Source organism: Eschrichtius robustus, chromosome 20 (genome assembly GCF_028021215.1).
Source record: "Eschrichtius robustus isolate mEscRob2 chromosome 20, mEscRob2.pri, whole genome shotgun sequence".
In the NCBI taxonomy this organism is placed as follows: domain Eukaryota; kingdom Metazoa; phylum Chordata; class Mammalia; order Artiodactyla; family Eschrichtiidae; genus Eschrichtius; species Eschrichtius robustus.
In genome coordinates this window covers 50,937,776-50,965,560 of record NC_090843.1, presented here as the reverse complement: position 1 = coordinate 50,965,560, position 27,785 = coordinate 50,937,776, and the positions used below count along the sequence as shown (strand labels likewise).

Genomic DNA, 27,785 nt, shown 5'->3' with positions numbered 1-27,785 from the left:
GTCCATACTGTTCTCCATAGTGGCTGTATCAATTTACATTCCCACCAACAGTGCAAGAGGGTGTAGCTTAATATACTTTATATTGTAAGAGTCAGCTCAAGGCAGGGGAGATGGGTCTGGGGTCAGGAGAGGGCATATGTGGCTTCTTGGCCCAACACTGTCAGTCACCTGGCTAATCACTTTTCCCCAGGCTTGAGCTGCCTTATGTACAGAGTCACAGGATTGGTCCCTTCAAACGCCAACATTTTCTCTTCTCCCCTTCCTCTTCTACATGTATAGGATCACATCATCACAATGCATTTTCCAACCTAGAATATAATTTGCCATAGTTCAGGCTGGATTAAAGGACATCTTGCCTCTGGGTGGGTCCTGCACTTGGTAGAAGACCACAGTTGTGGTTAGGTGGATGCCCTCCTAGCACTTTTCTCGATTGTTATTCCATAATGTCATTTGCGTTGAGAGACCTCAGCCATTTTGGAACTTTGTACTTGCAAATCTATTTTCCTCTGACCCGTCTTCTCCCAATTCCCCAGAAAATGTGTTTTTGAACATTTTTTTCTTCATTAACCCCAAGCATCTGCTCCTATTTTTCCAGCTCACAGTCAGGTATATAGATAGGGTGGCTTGATAAATATTTCTGGGTAGAGTGGTTGAAATGACCAAAGGTCCCTGAGTCCTCGCATCATCTTTTAGACAGTTACTGTGACCTCTTTCATTGTAGAGTTTTGGGGCCTAGGGCAAGTATCGAAATTAATTTTTTACTACTTCTCTGTATGCTTATCTGCCCCCTAGTGGAAAGACCTGGAAATGGTGAATTGGCCCAGTGACTGGATAAACTACAGAGAAATATCAGAAACATTAGCTAACATTTGTTGAGTGCTTACCATATGCCAGGCACTATCTTGAATATTTGTATGTATGTTCTCATTCATTCCTCAATAATTCCATATGGGAGACTCTCTTATCTTTCTTTTCGGATGAGAGTGTTTGTCAGTGTCACATTACTATTCAGTGACTGGGCTAGAACTCCCACTTGGGTCAGACTCCAAAGCCTGTATTTGACACACACTGCCTGTGTCTCTCCACAGGTTAGAGGTTCCTGCTGCATAAGCCACCCATGTCTTTTGATCTTCAAAACAGAAGGATAAGCAGGGAGGTCCTTGCAGGGAAGCCTGGATTCAGGGAGATGCCCCCAGTTCCTGGAATAGACAGCAGCGCTTTCTCTACTACATGTAATGCTCAGACTCAAGTTCAGGAGGTACTGCAGTTAGGGCTTCCATGGTCAGGTTACTTTGTCCCGTCTGTGGGCAGACTCAGCCAAACCTGCTATCCTTGAACAATAACTATGGACAGTCATAGTTCCTGTTCACAGAGCATTTCCCATTCATTGGATCCCTTGATCTTAGTAATTCTGTGAGGTAGACAGCAGGTATCATCCCTGTTTATAAATGAGGAAGGACTGAGAGAGAGACTGAGTAGTCAGATAATAAAGCCAGTGCTCGAATCTGGATCTCTCTTTTTTCTAGCCACAGAGTCCCTGTTCTCTACCCTGCCTTATGTCTCGATTAATGACAGCACTGGTACCAGATATTTAAATAAGTTGCTTACAAAGCTGTAGTATCTGTGATAGCTGTGCATTTAGAGGAAGATGATGCAGAAGAAAGAAAGGCTTCAGGGTGCCTGTGTGGGGACTGAGATAAAGTACTGAGGAAAACTTGGCTCTTTTTTAAGGGTTGGGCTGAAATCTGGTACATGAGGTGGGTGGTGTTGGATTCCCAGAATGTGGCCTCTTTCTTGTCCAATATGCTCATCTCATCCTTGAGATTCTTCCTTAACATACTGTAGCCTGTGTCCACCCTTCCCGCCCCTCACCTCACCTCATCACCACTGTCAACATCAGTGGAGGCAGCACAGAGAGAGCTAATCGGGTGTAGTGTCCCACTCCACACTTCTGATTGAGGCCAAGCCATCAATACCTCTGCCTCTGCTAGAAAAAAACAGCCTTAGAGTTGATATTGACTTGGAGCAAAGGAGCTCTATTATTCAGCAAGCCACTGTACCAGTCTCTCTTCCCTGACCTTCAGAGAGAGGAGCCCATCAACATGGAGGAAAGCTCTTCCAACATGGAGGGGCGGACCTTCCTTTCCTGTCTGAACTGAAACCCAGCAGCTTCAGACTCCCATTACTCAGCCGAGTCCCAGTTGTTCAGTCAGACAGTACACTTACCAAGCACTTAACTACACGTTTGCTCTGGGTAAGGAAGACACTGAGCTAGGAATGTCACGTGTTTTTGATCAGTCACACAAGAGTACAGTGGCTGACCAGGGCAGCTTCTAATGGAATTCTGGTGCCTTGAGTTTAGGGAAGATGTTTCAGTGATCCCAGACTTTTTTGGTGTCTTCTTGTCCAGGAGAATGTAAAACCGATCAGAAAATGGCCCCACTTTGTCGAGACTGAAGCCTATTAAGGGTCAGTGGCTTATAAGAAGCCACAGAACTCTGTTCTCCAGGCTTTGACCTCCTTGCCAGCTAGTGCTACCTAGTAGGTGGGAGACTTCCAGGCCTCTCTGCCTCCCTCTTTTTCCTGCCTTCAGTTGTCACTGTCACATTCATCCTTCTAAATCAGTCCTTCTTCAAATCAGTCATCTTACAAACATTTCGTTTATGGACGGAGCAACTATTCTGTACTCAGTAAATAAAGCAGAACCTTAAATATGTGGGAGTGCCTACTAAGTTCAAGGCATTGTGCCCGTGTTTGAAAGCACAAACCTTTTCCTTTCTGTACCCTTTTTGCTAAGTTCTACCTTGTTGAGTATGAGTCCGGATCCCTCTGCCTCTTCTGGACTTGAGCTTTCTTTTCTTGCTTCCAAGAGCAGCAGTTTCTAAGCAGTTGCTGCCAGCCAACCAGCAATGTCACCTAACGCAGGCAGCTGTGCCCTTTTCCTGCTAGCACACTCACTAGACTACTTCTGTTCCAGTTGATGCCCAGCGACGTGACTTTGAATGGGGTCTCCTCTGGGCCAAGCCAGCTGAGGCCACAAGCCAGGCATTTGGCCAGCTCAGTCCTTGGTCTGCCCTGGCTGCCCCCTAGAAGGGGAGGAAGTAGGGAGGGAATCAGCTAGCTGAGCCAAGGCTCCCAGCCAGTCCCCTTTTTTTTCTGCTCTGGGCAGTCTGTGTACTTACTCAGCAAGCCTTTATTAAGCACCTTCTGTGTATACTCAGGGGAGACCCTCCCCAGAGAGAGGGAGAAGGGAGCAGAGACCCCTTGCCAGGAGCCTGGCATCCTTAAAGAGCTCTTGTTCTCAGAACCTTTTCCTTCTTGATGGAAGCACGACATCCGCTGGAGCCCCCTGATGGGAGGCAACTGGAGATGGGAACAAAGAGACTGTTAGCATTAATGAGGCCCATTGAGCGGTGTTTCCGCAGTCTCCAAAGAGGGCAGGTTTTTCCTCTTTCATTTTGGAAAGTGACAGCTCACAAGGGCCGAATACAGACTATTTTTGGCTCTCAGGACTTAAAGATTCTCTGAATCCTTTCTCCTCAGTTCCCTCCCTGCTGCCCTGTCATTATTGTCACCCCCACAAGGAAATAAATAAAGCCTTTTGATCTTCACCCAGTCAGGCTTAGAGTAAGCTTGTAAACAAAAGTGAACTTGTGACTTGGGGATGGGGAAGGGATGTTCGCAGCTTACTCCTCTGCCCCTGAAAAAGAAGCATCCTGTCTGCTGCGCCAGGATGCCCACCCAGTCGGCACGGTGCCCCAGCTGCCAAGGCAGAGAGAAAGTTGATGCCTCACTGGCAACTGCAGACTGTAGAGGAGTCGTTCTGGGTACCCTCTTCCCCAGGGTGTCATGGGGCAGGGACTGAGGGGCCCTGACAAACAGCTCTGCTTAGAACCTTCAACCCTCAGGCCAGGATGGGCTGGTAGGAACTTGGAGAGAATTCCATGTGAGAATTGGCCAAGTTCTGGCTCTCTAAGATACAAGACTTTGGAAAGTTGCTCTGCTATTCTGATCTTTAGTGACCTCATTTGTAAAGTGGGAATACCATGATAGTACCTGCCTCCTAAAGCAGTAGCAAGGATTCGTTGAGATAGCCTGTCACTCAGCACAAGACCTGGTCCATTAGAAGTACTCACTAAATGTGAGCAGTGCTTGTTTTTGTGGGGGCTGAGGCTGGGTCTCAGTGGAAGACTAGAGGTGACAGCTTAGTTCGCCCTGCCCCTCAGGCCCTCAAATGGGAAATCTAGAAGGGCTGGTTGGCTTGGCACTGATGAGCTCCGTCTCCTTCTTTGCTCTCCTTCCCCTTCTCTCTCTAGGGGACACTACACAGAAAATGAGAACTGCTCACTATCCTACCCCAGCCGAATTGGACGCGTATGCTAAGAAGGTCGCAAACAACCCACTGACTATAAAAATCTTCCCCAACAGTGTGAAGGTTCCCCAGCGGAAACACGTTCGTCGTACTGTGAACGGCCTCGACACATCAGCCCAGCGCTACAGCCCTTACCCGACTCAGGCTGCCACCAAGGCAGGCCTGCTTGCCATTGTCAAAGTGCCAGCCAAAAGCATACTCAAGGACTTTGACGGCACCCGAGCCCGGTTGCTCCCTGAGGCCATCATGAACCCCCCAGTGGCGCCCTATGCTACTGTGGCACCCAGCACTTTAGCCCACCCCCAGGCCCAGGCTCTGGCCCGCCAGCAGGCCCTGCAGCATGCACAGACCCTGGCCCATGCCCCTCCCCAGACGCTGCAGCACCCTCAGGGTATCCCGCCACCCCCGGCGCTGTCCCACCCTCAGAGCCTCCAGCAGCCTCAGGGCCTGGGCCACCCTCAGCCCATGGCCCAAACCCAGGGCTTGGTCCACCCTCAGGCCCTGTCTCACCAGGGTCTCCAGCACCTCCCCACTCCCTTGCTGCACGGAGGCCGGAAGATGCCAGACTCAGACGCCCCCCCGAATGTGACCGTGTCTACCTCAACTATCCCCCTTTCCATGGCGGCCACCCTGCAGCACAGCCAGCCCCCGGACCTGAGCAGCATCGTGCACCAGATCAACCAGTTTTGCCAGACGAGGGCAGGCATCAGCACTACCTCAGTGTGTGAGGGCCAGATCGCCAACCCCAGCCCCATTAGTCGCAGTCTGCTCATCAATGCAAGCACTCGGGTGTCGACCCACGGCGTCCCCACACCAATGCCTTCATGTGTGGTCAATCCCATGGAGCACACCCACGCGGCCGCAGCCGCATTGCCCGCTGCAGGCCCTGTCAACCTGCCCACGGGCATCTCTCGAGCCCCCACTGGCTACCCTAGCGACCTCAAGCCAGTCGCCTGGAACCAGCACCAGCTGGCCCACCTACAGCAGATGTGCAGTGAGGCCGGCGGGACGCCGGCCCCTGGCCTGACAGGCAAGCATGCGGCAGGACGCGAGTTGGCAGGGCCTGGCTTTGTGGGCAAGGCCCCTGCCTACCCGCAGGAACTCTGCCTGGCGCAGGCTTTCCATCTGAAGCCACCCCTGGAGAAGCCAACCCCATCCCCACCAGTCAACGGCCTGGCAGCCCCACTGGCCTACCCCAATGGTCACTACTTCCAGCCCCTGTGGAACAACATTCTGCCCACTCCCAATAGCGACAGCTCGGGGTCTCAGGACCTCGCCATGCCGTTCCACAGTGGGCAGCCTGCGGGCGCACCACTCGACTGCGCGGCGGCAGCGGCTGGGGCCCACTACCGGGCAGGGACCGGGGGCGGTCCGGTGGCAAGTCAGAACAGCCTGGTGCAGACACTGGATTACCTAAGCGGGGATTTCCCGCAGGCCTGCTTCCGAGACCAGAGCCTGGCCATGCTGAGCAAGGCCCACCGAGCCCCTGGCAGCCGAGCCCCTGATCCCACAGATAGTCGAAATCTTCATATTCAGCACCCTGGGTATAGATAGGTAGCCCTGGTGCCCTCCACAAGCTACACATCATACATCACCCTCCTAGGTTTAGTCTTACTTTTGAGTAATTGAATAGTTTCAAAGTTTCACTGCTCCAACGTGATCATTCTTAGATGTCTAAGAAAGGGAGTTTAGTGGGATCTAATTGAGGACACAGGGGCATCCTCTTTGCTCTCATCTTCCCCTCCACCAGCCCCAGCAACTTTTGGGTTTATGTTGGGACCTAATCCCAACTTCAGGCTTTTGTCTCTAATGCCTGCCTATCAGTGCAGTTCTTCCCCCCCCTGGCCATTTCCTACCAGCCCCCTTTTGTCTATTCCTGCACCTCTCACTGTTTCTCTTTGGACTGAGGTGTGGGCTAAGGGAAGGGCCCCCTAGGTCAGGTAGCTGTCAGTGCCCAGCCGCCTAAGCTAGGTCTCTCCCTGTCTGTCTCTCTCTCTGGGACTAAGAAGCCAGACCTCCCAAGTGCTCTGAAAGCCAATTCCTTGTTTACCCAAAGACCTCAAATCAAAACTGACCCAGTCTGCATCTCCTCCCAGCCCTTCTCCTTTCCTCGAGGCTTTGTTTTACATCTGCATTGACCCCAGAGCCACTGCACTTGTCCTTGCCACACTCCTCAACGGCATCCTGCACGCACGTGGCCATAGCCTTGAGACCGAGGGGAAAAAAACCTGTGTTTGGATTGATACCTTGGTTCCAGACTCCCTTTCCATCCCTAGAGAAATGCCGAGACCGTCCAGCATACCCAAGATCTTTCTCGCTGCTGTCTCTCTCCTAAGTCATCTGCTGCCCTCATCCCCCACTCCCCCCTCAAAAAAAAAAAAAAACGCAAAACAAAACAAAAAGTCTTTCTTGAGGGATTAGGTAGTAGGTATGGGATGATCACATTGGAGTTTGGAATTAAAAACACTGAAAAAAAAAGTTAAAGTGCATTTGGTTCTCTCTACACTGGCTAAGAATATTGCTCTACGCTGTAAGTTTTAAACGTCCTGTTTCTGTATGAATGTAGTGTGGGTTTGAGTAGCAATGTGTGTGAACGGCCCCACAGGTGCATTCACTGTCTAGTCACCTTTCGCAGCCCCTCAGTTTAACGAAGAAGAAAACACAAAGCCTTAAGCTCTTAGAATTCTCCTTTACCAAATGAGCATGGTTCTAACAGCTGGAGATGGGCCGCTCTTGGAAACAGCCCCTTCTGCCCCTCGCCCTTTCTTCACCCACTCCATGCTCCAAGTCTCATTCCCAGGTGACAGTTAGTTGGCTAGAAATTTAAAACTTTTCTGTAACTTTAAACTTAGATTATGTTTTGTTGTAATGTTTTGCACCCTTCTGTTAAAGATGCATAGTTGGGCTCTTTTTTTTTTTTTAAACCAAGTAAGCCCTACCCTTTCCTCTTGTCTCTGGGGAATGTGAGCTGATGTTCTTATTTAAGATTTGGGGTTTTGTTTACTATATTGTCTGCTGTTCTTCAGCCAGAAATTCTCTAGTGATCTGAAGCAATGTGACTGAAGACCAGTTTTTAAATTATGTGTTGGCAAGTTGCCTTATATTTAAAAAGAGAAAAAAGAAAAAAATGCCTGATTGTGTTATGCCAAATGATAGCAACATGAAGTCCTAACTCATTGTTCCCAATGGTTTTCCTGCCGTCTGTGAACACTGGCACCTCCCTGTCCTGAGCCCCCAGGAGCACCTGCAGCTTCTGGTGCGATGCCTTCTCCCTGTGTGTTGGCCACCATCTCACCCAGGGGCCCCTTCCAGTTCTCGCTTCTGAATGAACACCATTGTCTCCCCTTATCCCTTGCCTGATCTCCAAACCAGATATTTTTTGCGGTAATTTTTTCCAATGCCTCTCCCCAAAAGGTGAGCTGCCATTTTAGGAAATTGGACCAGACACCAACTTGGGGGCTTAAAGTCAAACCTCAAACCCATCTCTTCCTGTGTAGGGGTGCAAGCCTCTGAAGCTCTCACTCCCACCTCTAGTCTGCATGGAAAATGTACTGTGACCCCCTGCCCCCCACCTACCCTTGCCTTTGGTGTGAGATGTTTCCTAGTTCACCCTGAGCCCCTCTCCCCCTCTGCCAGCCAACCCCCAACCAGCAATAAGGGTCCAAGCCAGGGCCTCCTATCCGCACCCCCTGCCTCCATTCCACACTGCCCCTAGAAGATACCTGGATCCCCACACTGCCCACATACTGTAGCATTCATTCTCCATCTCCCTCATCTTCTCACCTGTGGTGGTTTATGGGTGTGATGGGGTTTTTAAGATTATTATAAACCAGTAAAATGAAAAAACTCACCTTTGATCTTGTCCTATTCGTTTAATGCTGTCAGTGTTTGAGGTGATCTTTCATAACGGTTTTTAATATGTCTTATTAAGAGAAGTAATTTCTCATTTTTAAGGGGATCCCTATAGTATTTGTCCCCGTCAGAAGCCCTCCCACTCCATTATCCCAGACCAGGTGTGTTCAGTCAGCCCCTGGAGGGCACCTGGCTGACCGGCCCTCCCCCTAGGCAGGGCTGCAGGGGGCTTGGTGGGATTTGGTGGTTAAGAATGGTTCGCTGCCCTTCACTGTTGGTCCAGTTCAATGTAATGCCACTTTCACTCCAAGGACTGTCCGTCACTGAAAAACGGGGATCCGGTTTGCTAATAAGCCAGCTTAAGACTAAACGACCTTTCCCCCTACCCCACAGCCTTCTCCAACCTTCTCGAACATTTTGGAATTTGAGGACCTCTGGCAGGTGGAAGTAATAGGTGGTGTGATAGGTGGTTTCCTTCCCCCCTACCCCACAGCCTTCTCCAACCTTCTCGAACATTTTGGAATTTGAGGACCTCTGGCAGGTGGAAGTAATAGGTGGTGTGATAGGTGGTTTCCTTCCCCCCACCCCACAACCTTCTCCAACCTTCTCGAACATTTTGGAATTTGAGGACTTCTGGCAGGTGGAAGTGATCTGTAGCACGAGAAGTGGCCCTCTTGGTGGTTTGAATCTTCTTAAGGGTTGAGTACTGATGGGAGAACTTTTTGTCTGCAGGGGAAAAAAAAATCCAAAAGAGCTATTTACGTCCTCTCCTCCCTCTCCTCCCCTTTCTCCTGCGTTTGGGTCTGGGCTAAGATGTGATGGAGGGAAGGAAAGATCCCACAGGTTGTGGGACTCAGTGAAGGTGGAATCAGATGGTTAGGTGGCGGCTCGAGTTGAAAGCACCCTCCTGAGCATGCCCTTTTCTGTGGGGTGCCCTTTTGTGAAGGTGCTTTGCCTCCTTTACTCATCCCATCCCTGTGAAAGAAAGCCCTCTTCTGCCTGTGTCAAATGAGACCTGCAGTCAGCCTAGGGTCACAGGACTAGACAGAGCAGATGGTTGAGTTGAGCCCAGCTCATGCTGTGAGGCAAAATCTGGCCTGAGTTCCACAAGCAGTTATGACTGCCTGCAAAGGCACTGAATGAGGGTTAGGCCTGGGTATGGGGTCAATCGCAATATCCACTGCAGGCAACTGAAGGCGGCACCAGCCTTCTTTGTGAACCTACCGCCTGGAATGGTGCAGTGGCACAGTGCTGCCAGCAGAGGGAGCCCAAGCTTGATCCGGGGGGGGGGGTCTGGCTTCTCTTGGAAGGCTTCTGCAGAAGAGTGGTTCTACCTGTTGCTGCGTGAAGCCCGTGCTTAGGTGAAGGCATTTCCCCTGCTAGAGCCCATGGTCTTCTCTACCAGCTTCCAGGCTTCACAGTACCAAGACAGTTTAGATGAAAGAGCCATCTTTACTTTCTCAGCAAGGCAGCCAGGGCTTCATCTCTCCCTAGATCAGTGAATTTGACCTTTTGAAGGCTAAGTTGATTAGTTCCCCGGGCTGGCTGTCTCAGGTTCAGACCTTTCCTATCACCTTCTGATAACGGCTCTTTTCACCTGAGTCTCTGGGAAGTAGAAAAGGCAGGCTACAGCCCTTGAACCTTCTCCATACTAAACAATACTTCCCATACACTGGGCCTCTTCTCAGGGCCAGGCAAGAGTAAGGCACTTTATGCTGATGAGTTAATCTTTATGAATCCAGCAGGACTACTTTAATTTTACCAGTGAGAGTAAGGATGCCCCATGTAGCTAAGTAACTTGCCAAAAAAGCAAGCACATCAAGGATCCAAAACCAAATCTACTGCCAAAATTAAAGGAAGCTAATCTTCTAGTGACTGCTGGAGCTTAAAACAGAATCCAGTGACAGGGGGGAAAAAAAATCCAGGCCCTGCCCCAAACTAGCTGAAAGATCACTGAAGTCAATTCACTCCTCTGTTCCTATTTCACCAGTCAAATGTGGATAATCACAGGTACCCATTGAGGCCTGTATGAAAAGTTTAAGTATGGATGAGAAAATTTGAAGGCTCCTGTGCACAGTTTAGGAGTCCCTGGGTGTGGGCTGGGCTTCGGAGTTAGACTAACATTCATAAAGCACTCACAGACATCCCTCAGTATCCACAGGGAATTGGTTTAAGAATTGCCAGCGGATACAGAAATTCACCAAGTCCCTGATATAAAATAGCATAGGATTTGCATGTAACCTATATACATCCTCTGGTATACTTTAATCTCTAGATTACTTATAATACCTAATACAATGTAATACTATGTAGATTTGCCCATGAGTGGCCCAAAACTTTTGCTTTTTGTAACTTTCTGGAACTTTTCCCCAAGTATTTCCAATTCACTGTTGATTGAATTCGAGGATGTGGAACCCACAGATACAAAGGACCGACTATTTTTACTGGGAACATGCATTGTCTTCACCACAGCCCACTAAGATAGGTCCTTTGATTAAAAGCTATTTCACTTGACTGTTGTATTAAAAGAAATAATGCATATTAAGTGCTTACCAGTGTCTGCCACATCAAAAGTACTCAATAAATGGTAGCTATTATCATTAGACCAAGAAAGACCTGCCTACAGCACAGGCACTAGTCCTTGGTGGGGTATCGATCAGAGACTCTAAACCTTGTAAGACGTCCAGAGCCTGCACCTCTCTCCTCTAACCACTAGAGGGCAGCAGCAGGCAAATGGCCTCCACACAAAGCCTAGTGCAGTCCCTCTGTCTTCCATCGGAGGGCGATCCAGCAGTGCAGCTGGATCCTGGGGCCAGAGCAGTTGCAGTCCCTGACTGGTCCCTTGACTTCACAATTGGGCCCTAAGCAACCCAGATGAGTCAGGCTGGAACCAAGTTAATAAATACAAGTCAGGATTTATTAAAAATCAGGGCTCCCCTGCTGTGCCCTTCTGGCACTAAGTAAATAAATAACCAGAGGGGACACAGCTGGGGAAAGGAGACATCAGATCTCAAGACAGATTCTTTAACTACCCCTCAGTTTCCCAACTCCCCCTCCCCCCTATGGCTCTTGGGACATAGCACCAGCAGGCACCTCAGTCCCTGGAAGAGTGTGGCCGGCACCAAGGCATGTCTGCCCTGATCCCAGGCAACAGGCCCCGGGATCGCTTGTTTCCAAGCCCTTGTTGACCCCAAGACCTGCTCTTCCCAGAGGCCAGGGCTGAAGCACCAAAAGGAGGCACCTGAGGGCGGTAGGGAAGGAGGGAGGGGGAACAGGGTAGCAGAACCTAGGCAGCAGAAGCAGCTGTAAGGGGGTCCGGCCCCCTCTCCAGGCTCAGCCTGCCTGATGGAAGTCATTTCCCACCCCCCTTTTTCCTATAGCTGGGTCTGCTCTCAGCTGAGGATCTTTCGGGGCAATTCAACAGAGGCACGGATGAAGACTGCATCATCCCGCACATAGTTTCGCTTGCGGATATCCTGGTGGGAGATGAACTTGGGGTAACCAAACCCCAGAGAACTCTCATCCAGGGAGCCCCGCCAAGTGCCTGGTTTTTGGAAATTCTTCCAGTTTGGGTCAGGGTGAAAGGTCTCAGTGACATGCTGTGGCTTAGCCAGCCCAGGGTCGCTCTGATCCAGCAGGGAGAAGGTGACGCGGCGGGCAAAGGGCCACTCAAGGAGATTGTCAAAGGCACCTGGCAGCACGCGAATGTAGAGCGAGAGATGTGTGCCCTCACCACTGCCATTGCCATTGAGGAATGCAGACACCTGCAGCTTGTAGCCATACTTATGCGTGTAGAAGGCGGGGCTGAAGCACTCGAGGTTGGGCTTGGCTTTGGCCTCCTGTAGCCGTCGCCCGTAACTGCCAATCTTCCAGATGAGCACGCCATCACTGCCCACGGACAGCTCCTCCAGCTCTCGTCGCAGCTCCTGCAGCTCTTGCCGTTGCCGGCTCACCAGGGCACACATCATGGCCAGATGTGGCTTCACGCTCTCCTCCACGTGCCGTGCCATTGCCAGCTTAGGGCACTGTTGGCAAAGCCCCAGGCCATGGGGGAAGAGAGGAGAGTTAGTCGGGGCAAGTTCAGGGGAGAGGGGAGGAGCAGGTACAGGGTGGTGGGCACCCAGCTCTGAATGAGGAAGGTAGGGGGCACTAGGAGGCGGCTGGAGCTGGCTGGCAAGGGAAGGGCTGAGGCTTCAGAGCAGCACAGCAGGGACCACTAAGGGCCTATGTCTGAGGTTTCAAGGACCAAGAAGAGAGCTGACAGGAAGGAAGAGAAGCATCTCACCCTGTGCTTGCAGCCGGAGTCTTTGAATGGGCACAGCACCAGGGCAGTGCTACAGCTGTCCTTGAGGTGGCCCGGCAGATCCTCCCGAGCCATGGTGCCCACGCCACACTGGTTGGGGCACGGCACAGGTAGCCTCGGGCACTGGTACTGGTGGCTCTAGGGCCGCAGAGGCAGAGAGAAGCAGTCAGTAGCCTGACTCCCTTCTACCTGCCCCGCGGCCCACAGCTCAGGAAGGGCCTCACCTGGATGGTGTCAAAGACAAACTCCTTGGTGCAGTAAGTGCAAGGCTGGGTGCGCTTGGGGCACTCAGAGGTGGCATGCTGGGCCAGGAGCCGCCGCATCATGCGGGCACCACACTTGTTCTCACAGTACACACTCTCTTGCGGGCACACACCTTCATGGCTCTGTGGAAACGCCAGAGGGGCTGAGTTAAGGGATCCCTGGGCCACCAGGTGCCCCACTCTCCCTCCACCCTCAGCCAGGCCCCACCCACCTCAAAGGCCTCCCCGCTGAAGTCACAGCCACAGAACTCGCACTTGAGTCGCCGCTTGGGGCAGTCGTGCTGCAGGTGCGCGGGCAGATCCCGGCGGCTCAGCTTGGCGGGGCAGCGGTTGGGGCAGGGGACAACGTTGAAGCTGCAGGTATTCAGGTGGCCCTGGTGGGAGGGGCCGCAGTTAGTGCCTGCCCAGGGAGGGGCAGTCCCCCCACCCCGGCCCCTTCAGAGCCTCACCTGTAGGTGGCGAAGTGGCCCACTCCAGCGGCAGCCCTCCTCACTGTGGATGCAGCGGATAGGCAGGCCCAGTACCTGTACCTCCAGCTCTGGGTCTGGGTAGATCTGGGGGCAAGGAGGCGGGGAACTGGCCAGGGTCAGAGCCTGCTACAGTCCCCAGTTCCCACCTCCTCCACCCCAGATAGCTTAGCTCTCTACCTTAGAGCCAGTAACAGCCCCTCGGTGGAAATTCTCCTCTGTGCCCAGGGATAAAGAGCGCAGCAGGTGGTCTCTGCTCCAACACTAGATTCCAGGGTCCCCAACACGCTGGCCCAGGACGCTCCCTTCGGAGCAGCAGCCAATCAGCCTGCTCAGCCCCAGGCAGCCTCCACACCCTTTGCTTCCTTCCTCCTGGTACAGGGGTCCTGGCCCTCAGCCACAGGGCTGGCCAGCCACCCAAATGGGAGGGGACACTTCTAGTGGGCACAGAGCGGCTCTGTACACCCCCACAGGCTGGGCATTGTGCCTGCCCTACAGGGCAGACTCGGGCCTCATCTGCAAACTGGCCTGGTGGGAGGGAACAGGCCACCTTCATAGGGGTGCGCGATTCCACAGCACCAGGTTGACACTGGCCCCGAGCCCACTGGCTGCAGCAGCTCCAGCCTCCACCGAGGGCAAGAGCCTGTACCTGGCACGGTGGACTCACCTTGGCATAGTCCAGAGGAAGTTGATCCTCAGGGCACTTGAAGACTCCTTCACTGTGAAGGGGGAGGGGACAGGGTCAAGGCGCCATACTATGGGAAGAGAGATCCCTGGGCCCCATCCCCTCAGCCAGGGTAGCCTCCTTCCCTCACCAGACTGGTTCCCAGGCAGCCCTACCGGAGAGGGCAAGTAGAGGCCTGAGGGTACCCACTTCTACAGGACCCCCAAAGATCCCAGCTCCTGTCCCCGGGAGGGTGGATTTGGGCCCAGTGGAGGCAGAGGCAGCTGCTTCAGACAGCATTTGGCCAACAGGTGGCAGCTGGCACCCCTCCCCCAGGATGGCAGCTGGACGGCGAAAGGAACAGGCTGCCCAGCCACCCAGCCCCCAGGTTACTTTTCATTGGCTGGGCTGAAAGCTGTTGGGGGAAGGTGAACACGGATGGGCTGAGGTTAAGAGCCAGGGCTGCCCAGCCCCTGTGAGGGTGCCCAGCCAAGAACCCAGGGCAAAGGTCAGCTTGGGGCCACCTTACCCCAACTCTCCCCTCCTCCTATGTGGGTGTGTCTTCTAAAGCAAAGAGGAGGAAAGGCTCACTCCAAGGGACTGTGTTTACACTCCCACCCAGTTCTCACAAACTGCCTGAGAAGGGGCTCAGTGTCCCCATTTTGCAGATGAAAGAACTGAGGCTCATGGGTGAACTGACTATGTCTGTCTGATTCCACAGCTCAGATAGTTTCTACTACCCTGTACACAGAAGAGAGGCTAGTCCAAGAAAAACTGTCCAGGCAAGCACAGCCAAGACTCTGGTCACTGCACGGCAGGCATCTGAAGCCTGCTGACCCTGTCCGCTGCTCTCCCTCTCCTCCACCAATCCCACACCAGGCTGTTAGCACTCAAGGAACCTGTGGCATGCCTCCTTCTGCTAACATGGCCTTGCTGACCCTAGCCAGAACCAGACACGCATGCCTGGCGCGGCCTAGGCAGGGCAAGGGCTCACCCAGCAGGACTGAAGACCCTCAGGCATGGCATTTCTGGCAAGTCTGAGTCAGGTAGGTGGGAGGCAGGCAAGGATGAAGGCGGAAGCAGAGGCTACATGGCAGCCCTGTCCATGAGGGCACTTTGCAGGACGTGGGCAGTCCATGCCCCAGGTGCTCAAAGGATTTCTAGCACCCACCTCCTCCCCCTGGCCCCACAACTACTACTGGGCATGCTGCCAATGCCAAGAATAATACATGCCCAGGCACTGAGGAGGTATGCCCATGCCCACAGGGTAACCAGGCTTCCTGGACCAACCTGAGTAACAGCGCTGGCAGGAGAAGGGAAAGAGGGGTGGGCCGTGGGGGAGGGGGTCTGCTTGGCTGCTTCAGGAATGTGCTGACTTAGTGATTTTGGAGTCAGGGAGGGGACTGAGGCAAGTCCCCAGGCTTCAGGCAGAAGATTAGCCTGGGCAGCTTGGGGCCCAGCCAGGACAAAGGTTCCCCTAGGGCTATGGACACCCTAGCTGGTAGGGTGGGAGGGGCAGGGCCTGTCCCACCATCCCTTCCCTCCCGGGCCTCAGCGTCAGAGTTCAGGCGCCAGCCGAGGTGGGGAGGCAAGGGCAGACACTGCTTCCAGGCCGTGCAGTGGAGGCCCAGGCCCAGGGGAGAAGACAGGATGGGGGGAAGGGGCTGTGGGAGAGGAAGAGGGGATTTCCGGGAGGGGGAGGGGAGAAGCAGCAGAGAGGGACAGAAGAGGGAAACAGGCCTGACAGCCCCCTCCCCCGTTCCTTCCCCGAGGCAGTCAGGGTGGGTCAGCTGAGGAGGGGGGAGGCTCAGCTGGCCTCATCTGGAAGCCAGAGGGCCGGGGAAGAGCACGGGAGAAGACAATGGGGCTGTGTGTAGGTAGGGGAGTGTGTGTACACTGAAGGGAGGAGGGAGGCGGGTGAGGGAAGAGGAGGGGGCAGCACAGCAGCTTGTGCAGGAGCATATGGGAGGGCAGGACCGGCCCAGGCTGCGGGGAACCGAAAACAAAGGGCCTGCTGAGATTTCCGCCGGGCAAGGGGCTGCGGAGGACGGAGGGACGGAATCCCAGGGGTGCTTTCCCAGCCTGCGTGCGCCCCACGAACCCTCAGCAAACAGCCTCCTGACTCAGGGCACTGGCTGACCCAGCCTTCCCCGGTGCTCTCGGCCCACGACCTCCCCACGAGACGGGGCTCCCTCTTCTTGCCTCCCCACACCCCAGAATGAGCAGGTCCCAGCGTGGACAGGAGACTCAGGACACCGCAGGGCGCCCAGAACTCAACGAGTGCCCAAGAGCCCAGGGAAGACCTGGGTCGGAAGAGGGCAGGGGGCGTTCAGTCACACCCAGGGTGCGACCCCCTCCCTCACGACTTCTAGATCACTCGCGGTACTCAGGACCCCCAGGGGCAGGGAGGGACACCCAACGGGTTCCTGTTTCAGGGGAGACCGGGAGCGTCGCGGTCCTCCCTCTATCGTGCGACCACAAGCAGGCCGGGCTTACACCCGTTAAGCCTTTAGGTAATTGTGCGACCGTGGGCAAATCGCAGCCTTCCTTTGAATTTGAATCTCGTTTCCTCATCTGTGAAATGGGAGAACAATAGCTGCCGTTCTCGGAACGTCCGAAGACTCAGAAGAGCTTAGATGGGTGAAAACTCCGGAGGCTTAAGGTGCTGCGCGGGGCAGAGGGTTTTGTCCTCCTCTTCCCAGAAGGATTCAAAGTTCAAGGGTGAGGCCGTTCTGGCTCTCAGGTGAGGGGGAAGGGCCGGCCACGGATCAGGAAGGGCGTCTTTTCCCACCTCCACCCTGCGGGAAGGCACGGAATTCTTCCCACCTGGCCCGTGGCACGCGGGACCCTACGGATCAGTGCGTGGGGTCCTCCCTCGGGGCCTGACGTCACCGCCGCCCTGTGACGTCACGGTGGGCGCTCCTGAGGTCACGGGGCCGCGGCGCAGACAAAGGCCCGGCGTGCCTCCGGCCTGGGTCCTCCCCCGGCGGCGTCTCCCACCCCCACCCGCCGTCCCCCGCTCCCGCCGGGCCGCACCTGAGGAACTCCTGCAGGCAGGTGTCGCAGAAGCGGTGGCCGCAGGTAGAAACTTGCACGGGCTCGCGCATGGGCTTCCCGCACAGCGGGCACAGCAGCCGACGCTTGGGCTTCTCCAAGAACTTGTAGTCAAAGCCGGGCATGGCGGGCGGGCACGGGCAAGCGGGGCCGGGTTCGCGGCGGCCCCACAGCCCGCGCCTCGCTCCGGCCGCGCTCCCGGCTGCGGGCGGCGCCGACTGGCAGCCGCGGCCTGCGCCCAGCCCTTGAGCCCGCCCGCCGGAAGAGGGGGCGGGGCTGTGCCCGCGCGGTCCTAGTGTCCTCTCCGCCGGGCTCCCCACCCACCCGGCCGTCCCGCGGCTTCGGGGTCTGCACTCAGACAGGCTCTCCCCCTCCAGGAAGCAGGGTCTCCTCTTTATGCTCGGGAACAGAGGTCGAGGCCCCGCTACTCCCCGGGGGTGGGGTGGGGTGGGGGGGAGCTCTGATGCTGGTTGGGGCGGAGAGCCTCGGGGGACGGGCCGCGCCACAAAGATTCGCTTCTCCGGAGTCAACAGCTCGGCCTCGGGGGCCACGTGTCGCCCAGGGGCCCGGGGCTCCAGCTTCCAGGTGCTAGGCAGCTGAAGCCTGGCAACCAGATCCGGGGAGCCCAGCTGGGTGGGGAGGCCGGGCTGGGAACTGGGCCAGAGGAACCTCGTCCCGGGCCTCAGGCTGCTCCCACATTCCTCTCTCCACCGCGGCCCTGCAGCCCAGATGGAGCCCAGCCCAGCCCTGGGGTGGCCGCCACCCCCAGCCCTCAAGAGACCACACTCTAGGCAGGCAGCTGATTTTTTATTGGCGCTACTTCCCAGTCATCTGGGAAACTAGTCTGGTCCAGCCAGCTACCCTTTCTCCCAACGTGCTTTGGGGGAATGGCATGGGGTGAGGGGCAACCTTCAGCAGGGATGTCCTCTGCTGTATACTGCAGCCCATGCACTCCCCCAGGGGAAGGGAGGCACTCAGAGATTGTGTAAACCCCTGCCTCAGGATATAGGCGTGGGGGCGGGTGGTAGCAGTCCCGGGACCTCCCTGCCCCAGGCAGTGCAGGGGCTAGGCCTCTGGAATGGCCAGAACAGGCAGGCCCCAGCTTGCTTTACTCCAAAGCACTGAGCTGCTCTCCCAGTAGACACCAGCGACTTATTTTCTAACTGGGCTGGGGGAAGGGGCAGCGTCTAGGTGGAGCCACAGCTACCTCCAGCCTTTTTCTGCAGAGGCTCTGGAGACCTCCCTGCTTCCAAAAGTTACATCTGGACTCCAACTCTAGCCAGGCTGAACCCTGGGGACGTTGACTAAAGATAAGAAGGGGTGGGGAGGGGAAAGAGGGATGTTGGGGGAATAGGGTGGGTTGAGTTTTACATATCCAGGGCCAAAGGCAGAGCAGGGGCTTTACTGGTTCTTATACCCCATTGATGATACAATCCAGGGGGCTGGTCATGCCTGAGGCACCTGCACTTTTCAAGAACGTTTACAGGAGAAGCAATATCAGGGTCATCCAGAGGTGTATCCAGGTGCCTCAAGGGGGGACTGGCTCATCTGTGACTGCTGGAGAGCACAAAAGAGAAATCCCTGCAGCCTCCCAGAGGGCGATGCCTCCAGCAAGCCTCAGCTACTTCCACTCTCACTCCCACACTGGGCCCTGGACTCTGGACCCTGCCAGGCCAGAAATAGAGGTTCAAACTAAACTGGACTTGAGGGTTGGAGGAGAAAGAACACATTTGGGCCCTGGGGAGGAGCGGAGGCAGCCCTTCAGGCACGAGAAGCACCTACCCTTGCCCACCCCAGGGGCTCACTTTTGCCCAGCAGCTTCTGCTTTCATTTATCTGGGGGCTGAAAATGCTTTTAATAATTTGGGCTGTGACCACTGGGGATGGGAATGTGGGCAGGGGCCAGCTGGGTTAACCCTTGTGTGGGTGAGGGTGAAGTTAGAACTCACGGCGGATAGCCAGGAGAGTGTTTCCATGGCAACAGGACACAGAAGTCACTGTGTAGGGGTGTGTCTCATCCAGCTGCACTGGCCTAGGGAGTCCAGCATCCTCATCCCTCCTTCCCAGTCGACCTCGGGCCCCTTTGCCCCAAGAGTACACTTCACTTTCTGCCAAAGAGAATCCCAAGGAGAGAAATGGAAGAAAGACATACCTTAGCTAGCTTCCTAGATTGCCATACTGGCCCCAACATGGGGTTGCTGAGTTCAGTAGCCCTGAGCATAACCCCCCATTGCCCCTGGGTCTGCCCACACCTCTACCTGCCCCCACAGTGCCCACTAATCACCTGCCCCAATGGCCACAGTGAAGGCATCCCCACAGGCCACCATTGCTATCTTGATTCCCTGGAGGCCTTGGACTTGACAAGGTACCCGGCTGACCCGGCGAGCGATGGTACCCAACTGCCCATGCTGATTGCTGCCAAATGTGTAGCAGTCACCAGAGGCTGTGGGGGAGGAGAGAAGAAAGGAAGGAAAGGGTGCCTCAACAGAGGGCCCAAGGAAGCCAGGGGAGTCCACCTTTGGCCTCCTGTGCCCAGGTCCTACTTACCAGTTACAGCAGCTGAATGAGCAGTGCCCAGGTCCACGCTCAGCAGGGGCTCCCGCTCCAGGGGTGCAGAACCTAGTGGTGTGAAGCTCAGGGCCTCCTCCACCTGCTGGTGTGGGGCAGGCTCCTCCCCTAGGGAGAGATGGTCCAGGCCCAGCTTGTTGAACCTGAGGGCAGAGCCAGAAGCCAAGTCCAGCTGACACAGTTTATATAGACTGTCCTCCCCCCACCTATCTGGGCAGGAGCTGCTGCACCAGGGGACATATCTTACACTGGGTTGAACCCACAGAGCACTCAAGCCCCCCTCAGTTCTAATCCCTGGTGGGAGGTAGGCAATGACAGATGGAGCACTGGCAGCTAAGGTGGGGGAGAGGGCGGGCTAGTCACTGTAGTGCACCTAGTTCACATACCTGTTGCTCCCACACGCCAGGGCTTGGCCGGGCACAGTGAGGATCATGGAGGAGTCAATGCCACATACAACCCGCTGGGCTTCCTGTCCTGGGGGCATGGGTACCTGCTGGGGGCAGCTGTGGGACTCCCTGGTGCCCAGTCCCAGCCGGCCTACAAGGAGAAACCGGCACTGGGCTAGTTTGAGCTTTAGGGTTAGTGATACTAGGATAAGGAGGACCCACAGTGCAGCATGAGTGAAGGCTGTTCCTGACTGAAATGCCCATCCTTGGCCCCTCCACGGGTCAAAATTCTACTCCTCTTTTAAGGCCCTGTTCAGGTGCCACATCTGTCTTCTCCAGGTAGAGTCCCTTGCCATTCCTTGTGTTCCCACACCTCTGGACCTTGGGTGAGCCCTGATGCTGTCTGTCCTCTATCACGCTGGAGATGTGTCATCCTTCCCCCATCTAGACTGAGCCCTCCAGGAGGACAGGGACCCCATCTAAGTCATCCCTAGTTTCAATGCCCAGCCTGATGCCTGACCCAGCGAGGGGCACAACATATATTGCTGGATGAATGAAATCTCTCTCATTACATCATGACCACCCGAAGGAATCGACATCATGTTCATCTTGTCTCAGCACCCAGCACAAGGTGGGTACATAGTGGGTGTGCAATAAAGGTTTGTCGAGTGAATAAATGAATCAGAGAGAAAAGGAGGAGGAGAAAACAGGCCATAGGGTAGAAGATGGCTATGAAGAGGAACAAATCATGGCTGGGGGGTTCCAGAGGCTAGAACAGAGTGAAATCTTACCACCATCTCCGCGGCCCCAGGCAAATAGTTCTCGCTCAGTGGACAAGGCCAGCACATGAGACGCCCCACAGGCCACCTGCACCATCTCATAGCCCAGCAGGGCCTCCACAATGGTGGGCTAGAGAGAGGGGAAGCAAGGGCAGACTGGGCAAGGGGTCTGGACTAGCCACCTGGCCTCAGCATCCTCTGTAGGGATGAAGTGGGAGGCTGCAAATTCTCATGAGGTGGCTGTCTCTTTAACTCCCCCCCACACATATTGCAACCACTGGGGAAGCCTGGTCTTTCTGTACTTCCCCAGATGCTGCCCAGAACAGGTGCAGCCTGGGAGCTACAGGGACCTGTGGCTGCTGGGGATTCCCCTGCCCCCAACCTGGGTGTCAGCTCTCAAATGTGGGCTGCTTGCCATCTCCCCACTTCCTCCTCCCCAATGTACACTCAAAACCCACCTGGCTGATATCATTGAGGCTGCCATGGCCTAGGCACCCATTGCTGCCACTGCCAAAGGTCATGATGATGCCTCGGTCTGGGAAGGGGAGCAGTGAGGAAAGGGAAAGGAAAGAGGTTAGGCTGTTTTTCCAGACAGACCAGTGCAACGTTGGATCGGAGGAGCAAGAAAAAGTTAGTTGGAGGCTAGGGCTGGAAGAATTGGATGGGGGGGGGGGCGGGGAAGGACTGGGGGTCTTTCTTCCCAAGTGTGTGACTTTGGACAAGTGTCAGCCTCTGAGCCTTAGTTTCTAGATCTGTCAAATGGGGATGATATAGCTGCCTTGTCAGGCCTACTGTGAAGGTAAAGGAGATCGGGTAAGTAAAGCACTCCCTGGAAGGTAAAAGCATTATTAAGTGAGCAGTTAGCAAATGATAGGCAAGGAAGGGAATTGCTCTGGGGGGGTCTTCTTATAGCTGAGTCCCCACAGGGTAGTCCCCTGACCGGCTCACCAGTCAGGCAGGCCGTGAAGAGGTCCCCACAGGCCACGTGCTTGATAGTCACACCCGACTGGCCCTCCAGGAAACGGGAGACGAACTGGGGCTGCTGCTGCTCCACCGCCCCAGGGAGGAGGGCGCCCCCTCCAGCGCCTAGGGGCGGGGCCTGCGAGCGGACAGGGGAGGGCGTGGGCGGCGCCTGAGTGCTCAGCTCCTGACCCACGCCCCCCTCCATTCAGGCCCACCCGCCGCCTGCTCACCTCCCAAAGTATGAGGCGCCCGGAGCGCGTGACGCCAGCCTTCTGCGTGCGCCCCGCTGCCACCTGGACCACCTCTGTGTTGAGCATTGGCAGCCGCAGCGGCACACTGAGCCCGCCACCCCACGCGTACACCGATGACAGCGGCGGCGGAATGGCCGGCCGGGCAGGTCCCCGGGGGACACCTGCGGGGACAACTCATCAGGCCTATTAAATTGGTGGGATGGACTTCCCTGGTGGTCCAGTGGATAAGACTCCACGCTCCCAGCGCAGGGGGGCCGGGTTCGATCTCTGGTCAGGGAACTAGATCCCGCATGCGTGCCGCAACTAAAAATCCCCACGTGCCGCAACAAAGATCCCCATATGCCGCAACTAAGACCGCGCACAGCCTAAATTAATTAATTACTTAATTAAAAAAAATAATAAATTGGTGGGAACGCCATGGTGTCCGTCGGAACCCCTGCGGTCGTCCCGACTTACCTCTGCAACGGCCACTGGTGGTCCTGCCCCCTGTGCTGCCGGGGGCCATGGGTGGCCCGGTGGCCAGGGGCTTCTCTGCCCTGCAGGACAGATGGGGGCCTCAGGACAAGGACCCTCCCTGGCATCCCCACACCCAGAAATGGTGGACTTGCCGAGAATGCCCCTCTCTGCCCCAGGTCTACTGTGCTCCCACGGGGTGCCCCACTGCTGCCCAGGGCCCCCTCCCTGCACCGGCCTCCGCATGCGGACGCTGCCCAGGTCGGTGTGGAGGTTGAGGAGCGCCCGGATGCAGAGGGGCTGCGCCATGATGTGGCTGAGCGGGGGCCGCTGTGCAGGCTCCAGGCTGAGCAGACTCAGAACCAGCTGGCGCAGCTCAGGGCTGTACCGGTCAGAGATGGGCGCAAAGGTGCCGCTCATGATCTTCAGCACCAGCGCCGGCAGGTTCTGTGAAGGCACCACGTGTGGGGTTGGCCAGAACCTCAGGCCAGGCTCTTAAACTGCAGCACCCCCAGCTCCAGCCCCAGCCCCTAGCCTGGTGGGGTGGTCACAGCCCTGCACTCAGAAGCCATCGGTCTGGTGAGGGGGCTCCCAGGATGATAGGGGAGCCAAACCCTGCTTTCAAGAACCTCTGATAGGGGAGCTGCAGCCATGTCAGCTGGCTGCATGTTGGGAAAACTCACGTCTTGCCCTTAGGAGGGTCCCTAATCTGATGGGAGAGCCCTACCCTCAGGAGCCCTCAGTTTAATGGGGGGACCCAAGCCCTACCCTAAGGGACCCATAGTCTTAGGGAAGCCACAGCCCTGGCCTGGGGTAATCCACCAGTCTGATGAGAGAGACATAAGTGAGCCACAAGAGAAGAAACACAGAAGTGGTTGGAGCCAAGGACTTCAGGAGATAGAGGTAGGGATTTCCCAGTTGTCCCCCTGGGGGGGACTTACTCACCGCAGCCTCAAAGGCCCTCTTGAGGCTGGCCAGCTCATATAGGACACAGCCCAGGGCCCAGATGTCACTCTTCTGGTTGTAGGGCTTGCCCTCACACAGTTCAGGGGAAATGTAGCATGGAGTACCCACCACCTGCAGGAGGGAAGCTGATATTACAGCCCCGGGGTGGGAGGACCAAGGCTCTGCCCAAAAGCCCACTTAGAGACAGCTTCTCCCCAAAGTAGGCAAAAGTGCTTCCTCCTGCAGGACCATCCAGCCAGGGACTAAGGGGCCAAGGTCTTGGGGGTGTGGGGCTGGGGACAGGGGTGCAAAGTAGACCTTGGCCCTCAAAACCTCCAGCACCCTTGAGGTCCCCTCCATGCCCAGGCACCGTGTAGGCCTTGCTCTTGCTGCTAAGGATCTTGGAGATGCCGAAGTCACCAATCTTGACGACCATGCGGTGTTTGTCTAGAAGGATGTTTTGGGTCTTGAGGTCCCGGTGCAGGATGAGGTGGGTGTGCACATGATGCAGCGCCAGCAGGATCTGCACAAAGAAGTGCAGGATGGTCTCCTCCTCCAGCAGGGAATTACAGCGCTTCTGGATGAACTCAGCCAGGGTGCCACCTGCAGCCGCAAGGAACTAGTCAAGATCCAGGCTTCTCCATGCTTGAGATTTTCCTTTTATGAAACTAAAGACCCAGACGGGGCAAGGGCCTGCCAGTGTCACACAACTGGGGTCAGAACCCTATACCCCTAACCCTCAGCCAAGCCCATTCCAAGGAGGGAAGCTGGCTGATCTGTGCCTGCCTGTCCCAGAGGTGAGAGGCCCTTGGAGCCAGGCCAGTGCAAGGAGGCTGGCCCACCTGGTGCATATTCCATGGCGATCATGAGAGCCTTGTCCTCCAGGAAGTTCTCGTAGTACTCAATGACATTGGGGTGGTTGAGCAGCTTGAGGACCTGGCACTCATTCTGGGCTGCCTGCCTCTCTTCCTTGGTCATCTGCTCCACTGGGATCTGCTTGATGATCACCAGCTTCTGGTCAGCCTTGCGAAGGCACAGATGAACAATCCTGAGGACATGGAGTACAGGAGTGGGTACCAGCTGAGCTTCCAGCCACATATCAGGCAGGGCAGACCTGGTGACTGGGTGTTCCTTAGGACAAGGGAATTGGCACCTAGACTAAGAAGTCATCTAAGTTAGTGCACAGAACACTGAGTTTAGGAATAGGGAGAACCGACCACAAGCTGTCTGAGACCTTGGGTAAGTCGTTTAACTTAACTGGGACTCAGTTTCACCACAGGCACAATGACTGTGCCTAATAAAGTTAGTCTTGGTCTCTGTAAGTCTGCATAGACTCTGGAGTTAACTGCCTGGATCAAATCCTGGCTCTTCCTCTTACTAGTTATCTGGTCTTAAATTATGTGACATCAGGATCTGGAAAATAGGATCGATCTCACAAGGTTGTTGAGAGGATCAAATGAGAAAATGCATGTACTGCACTTAGCACAGCACCTGGCACATCAAAAATACTCAGTGAGTAGGAGCCATTCATTTTATTATTCTCTGCCAATTCTGTCGTCAGCGTTCATAAAAGCAGGGTTTTGTTCTTTCTCCTTCACCACTATAGCCCCAGTGCATAGCCTAGTGCATACCCCAGCACTTAGTAGGAGCTCAATTAGTATCTGTTGAATGATGGACTATCTAAGTATCAACTGTATATCTCCAGCTCAGACCTCTCCTCTGAGCCTCAGACTTACATATTCAACTACCTGCTTTGCATCTCTACCTGAATGGCTGGCAAGCATCCTGAATTTTAACAAATACAAAACTCTTGATTCCTGCCCTTGAAACCTTTCCTTCCTCAGTTTCTTCCATCTCAGTAAATGACACCACCATCCCCCAGTTATTAAAGTCCCCCAGTTAGTAAAGTCAGACACCTGAAAATCATGCCAGAATCTTTCCTCTATCTCACACTAACATCAGTAAATCTTGTTTCTACTACCTCCAAAATACTGGGAACCCACCCATTTCTCTGTGTCTTCTGCTGTAACCCTTGGCCAAATTATCATTTCTTGCCTGAAATACTGCACTAGACTTCAAATGGTCCCTTTCACTCTTGTCACCCTCAAATCTAAATTCTACACAGCAGCCAGAGTGACATTTTAAAAGTGCAAATCATATCAAGACCATTCCTTTGCTTAAACCTCTTTTCCTTTACACTGCAAAAAATTCAACTTCTTTACCTCAGCCTACAAGGCCGTAATTTGGTTCCCACCCTCTGTGACAATCACATTTTATTCCACTGGTTACCTTGCCCACTACATTCCAACTACATTAGTCTTTTTCTCAGTTCTTTGAATACTCTGAATTCTTTCCCACGTGAGGACCTTAGCATAAGCTGTTTCCTCCGCCTGAGAAGCTCTGCCTTTTTCAGACTACATACTGGTCCTCATTCCTCAAGTCTTGGTTTGAAACTTCACCTCTCAGAGAAATTTTCCCTGACCATCCTAAATGAATACTCCCTGGTGTTGTACTCTATTCTCGCCGTTTGTTAATCACTGCTTTAACAATGTCCTGTTTATTGTATAATTTTCCGATCGTCTGTAAGCTCCGAGAGGGAAAGGAGCACGCCTGTTTGTTCTTAACTGTATACCCAGTATCGAAAGCCTGACGTGTATAGTTGCTGCTCAACATTTGTTGAATGAATGAGTCAGGATCAAAGAACAAACTCTGCGGGGGGCCGCAAAGGCTGGCCGGGGGCGTGACCTCCTTGGAGGCGGAGTGTCCCAACCAGGACTAGGACAGGAAGCCTGGGCAGGGCTTCCCGGATTAGGCGCTCACGCATCGGGGCGGGGCTAAACGGGGAGAGATTTTGCTGTCGGAGTTGGGGCTTATTTTCCCTCTCCCCGAGCAATTGCCTCCCCCAGAGCCCTGGCTCACCCGAAGGCACCTCTGCCCACCACTCGGATCCGCTCGTACTTCTCCATCTCATTTCTCAGAGTCACATTTCCGGAACCCCCAAATCTCAGACACAGCGCGTGCGCGAGCCCGCCCTCTCTAGAACCACGCCCCCTGCACTGCAAGATAATTGAGGGGGCGGAGCTAGTGGAGCTAGGTGTTGGTTCAGCCTCTCATTTGTCTCCGCTAATTTGCACTGTCCCTGCAGCCCGGATCCGCAGTCGCCCTCCCAGGGTGCAAGGAATGGGGCGATATGCCATTTCTTGGCACGCCCCGCAAAAGCCAGCACCGTACCAGCTACTTCCTACACACGTGGCCGCATCCGGCCCTCGCAAAGCTTCCTTAGACCGGAGGGGTTCCCAGCGCAGGCCGAGTGAGGGTGGGAAGAAAGGACCGATCTCTCTCTGCCCCACTCTTTGGCCACTAGTGACGCTGTTTCCGAAGCAGAGGGCAGATTCTCACTGACACGCGAACGATAAACACTACCAAAACTGAACCGAGTCGGCGCTCTTGGTCTGTGGGGCAGGGTGCCGGATTAGTTTCGTGTTTGCCTAGGGAGGGACCGGGGAAACCCCGATCTGTGCAAGTTGATTCACCTAGGGAGGACGTGACGCGGTCTCCGGGCTGTCCCGACTAGTGAGCTAGTGAGCACTGCGCTCGTCAACACCCTCAACTCCCCAACGCACACATACAACGCTGCCACTGCCGCAGAGTAATCTGCCTTCAGTTCTCAACTAGAGAGAACCTCCTTGGGGGAAGATGGGAGGGAAGTGGACTACTACCTGAAAGCGTCGGGGAGAGGGGGAAAGACCCTTGTTCGGCTCATACGGGTTCAAGGCTTCTGCCCAGAGGTAGGGGGTCGGTTAGTACAATTGTCTAAGACCTTGACCAGAAGTGAGTTTAATTCCAGGTCGCTCCCTGGCGCTTTCTGCTCTTCACGAGTTCCATAAAAGCTCAGTTTAGGGAGCAGGAAGGATGGTGATTAGCTAAGGGATGGCATCCCTATTTCTGAGTGGGCGAGGAACGTGAGGAAAGGGGTGTTTATCTTCAGCTCCCACCCTGCCCCTTGAAAGGGTGCCCAAACCTACCCACATGGAATGACTGCTGGAAGGGCCCCTCATGAGGGCCCCTCAGTCTGGCTCAGGCCGCTGTGGCTGTCGGACAAAGCTGCCCTGTGAGCAAAGGGGAGAGCAGAGGGGAAGGCCGCTCAGCCGGGACACTCCGTGCTCTCACCTAGAAACCGATCGGGCCTTGGTTGACCAAGGAGTCCCAGAGGGGTTAATGTGTAACCTTGGAGCCATCAGGGGAGGCAGAACAAACACCCAAACCGCTTTGCGCCTCGGGTTTCTGGCTTTTCCTCCCTCTCGCAGCACCTCCACCACCTGCCCCCCCCCGCCCCCGCCCCCGCCCCCGCCCCCACTACTCCTTTCTCCTTTACCCCCGCCCCCGCCTCCGCCTCTCCGCCGCCCTTCAGTTTGCCTGGTTCCTTCGCCGGCGGTAGGGGATCCCGCGCCACGGTGAGGACAGGC

General features: G+C 55.0%; 3 protein-coding genes and 1 long non-coding RNA gene across 9 annotated transcripts in view; 2 read left to right on the top strand and 2 right to left on the bottom strand.

Moving 5' to 3' along the window:
* The window catches only part of FAM222B (family with sequence similarity 222 member B), a 63,347-nt gene extending 55,129 nt beyond the window's left edge, over positions 1–8,218 (top strand). For both annotated transcript variants that reach the window (XM_068531581.1, XM_068531582.1), the window contains exon 3: positions 4,317–8,218. In XM_068531581.1, coding sequence (XP_068387682.1) covers positions 4,317–5,926 — 1,610 coding nt within the window. In that variant the 3' untranslated portion in view covers positions 5,927–8,218. The remainder of the gene's footprint in view (positions 1–4,316) is intronic.
* An 8-nt stretch (positions 8,219–8,226) lies between these two features.
* Positions 8,227–17,179, bottom strand: TRAF4 (TNF receptor associated factor 4). Of its 2 annotated transcripts, XM_068531583.1 has the most exons (8): positions 16,958–17,179; positions 13,925–13,976; positions 13,240–13,344; positions 13,003–13,164; positions 12,752–12,913; positions 12,510–12,665; positions 11,958–12,249; positions 8,227–8,950 (listed from the first exon to the last, which is right to left on the bottom strand). In XM_068531583.1, exons 1-8 carry the CDS (start codon positions 17,098–17,100, stop codon positions 8,607–8,609), a joined length of 1,416 nt encoding a protein of 471 aa, XP_068387684.1. In that variant the 5' UTR covers positions 17,101–17,179; the 3' UTR covers positions 8,227–8,606. The 2 variants fall into 2 exon arrangements, with proteins under 2 accessions (XP_068387684.1, XP_068387685.1); XM_068531584.1 differs by lacking the exon at positions 8,227–8,950 and having other exon boundaries at positions 11,120–12,249.
* LOC137755430 (uncharacterized) lies at positions 16,856–22,319 on the top strand. Its single transcript, XR_011072015.1, has 3 exons — positions 16,856–17,002; positions 20,377–20,559; positions 21,880–22,319. It is a non-coding gene; the product is annotated as an uncharacterized lncRNA (long non-coding RNA).
* On the bottom strand, positions 17,770–27,427 carry NEK8 (NIMA related kinase 8). Of its 4 annotated transcripts, none has more exons than XM_068531579.1 (15): positions 27,345–27,427; positions 24,162–24,367; positions 23,690–23,922; positions 23,320–23,451; positions 22,613–22,821; positions 22,378–22,457; positions 21,901–22,082; positions 21,656–21,806; positions 21,166–21,242; positions 20,720–20,837; positions 19,929–20,079; positions 19,522–19,685; positions 19,259–19,417; positions 18,924–19,082; positions 17,770–18,532 (listed from the first exon to the last, which is right to left on the bottom strand). In XM_068531579.1, exons 2-15 carry the CDS (start codon positions 24,295–24,297, stop codon positions 18,504–18,506), a joined length of 1,980 nt encoding a protein of 659 aa, XP_068387680.1. In that variant the 5' UTR covers positions 24,298–24,367; positions 27,345–27,427; the 3' UTR covers positions 17,770–18,503. The 4 variants fall into 4 exon arrangements, with proteins under 4 accessions (XP_068387680.1, XP_068387678.1, XP_068387679.1 ...); XM_068531577.1 differs by lacking the exon at positions 27,345–27,427 and adding an exon at positions 26,239–26,312; XM_068531578.1 differs by lacking the exon at positions 27,345–27,427 and adding an exon at positions 26,239–26,312 and having other exon boundaries at positions 17,770–18,529.
* Between the last annotated feature and the right edge of the window lie 358 nt (positions 27,428–27,785).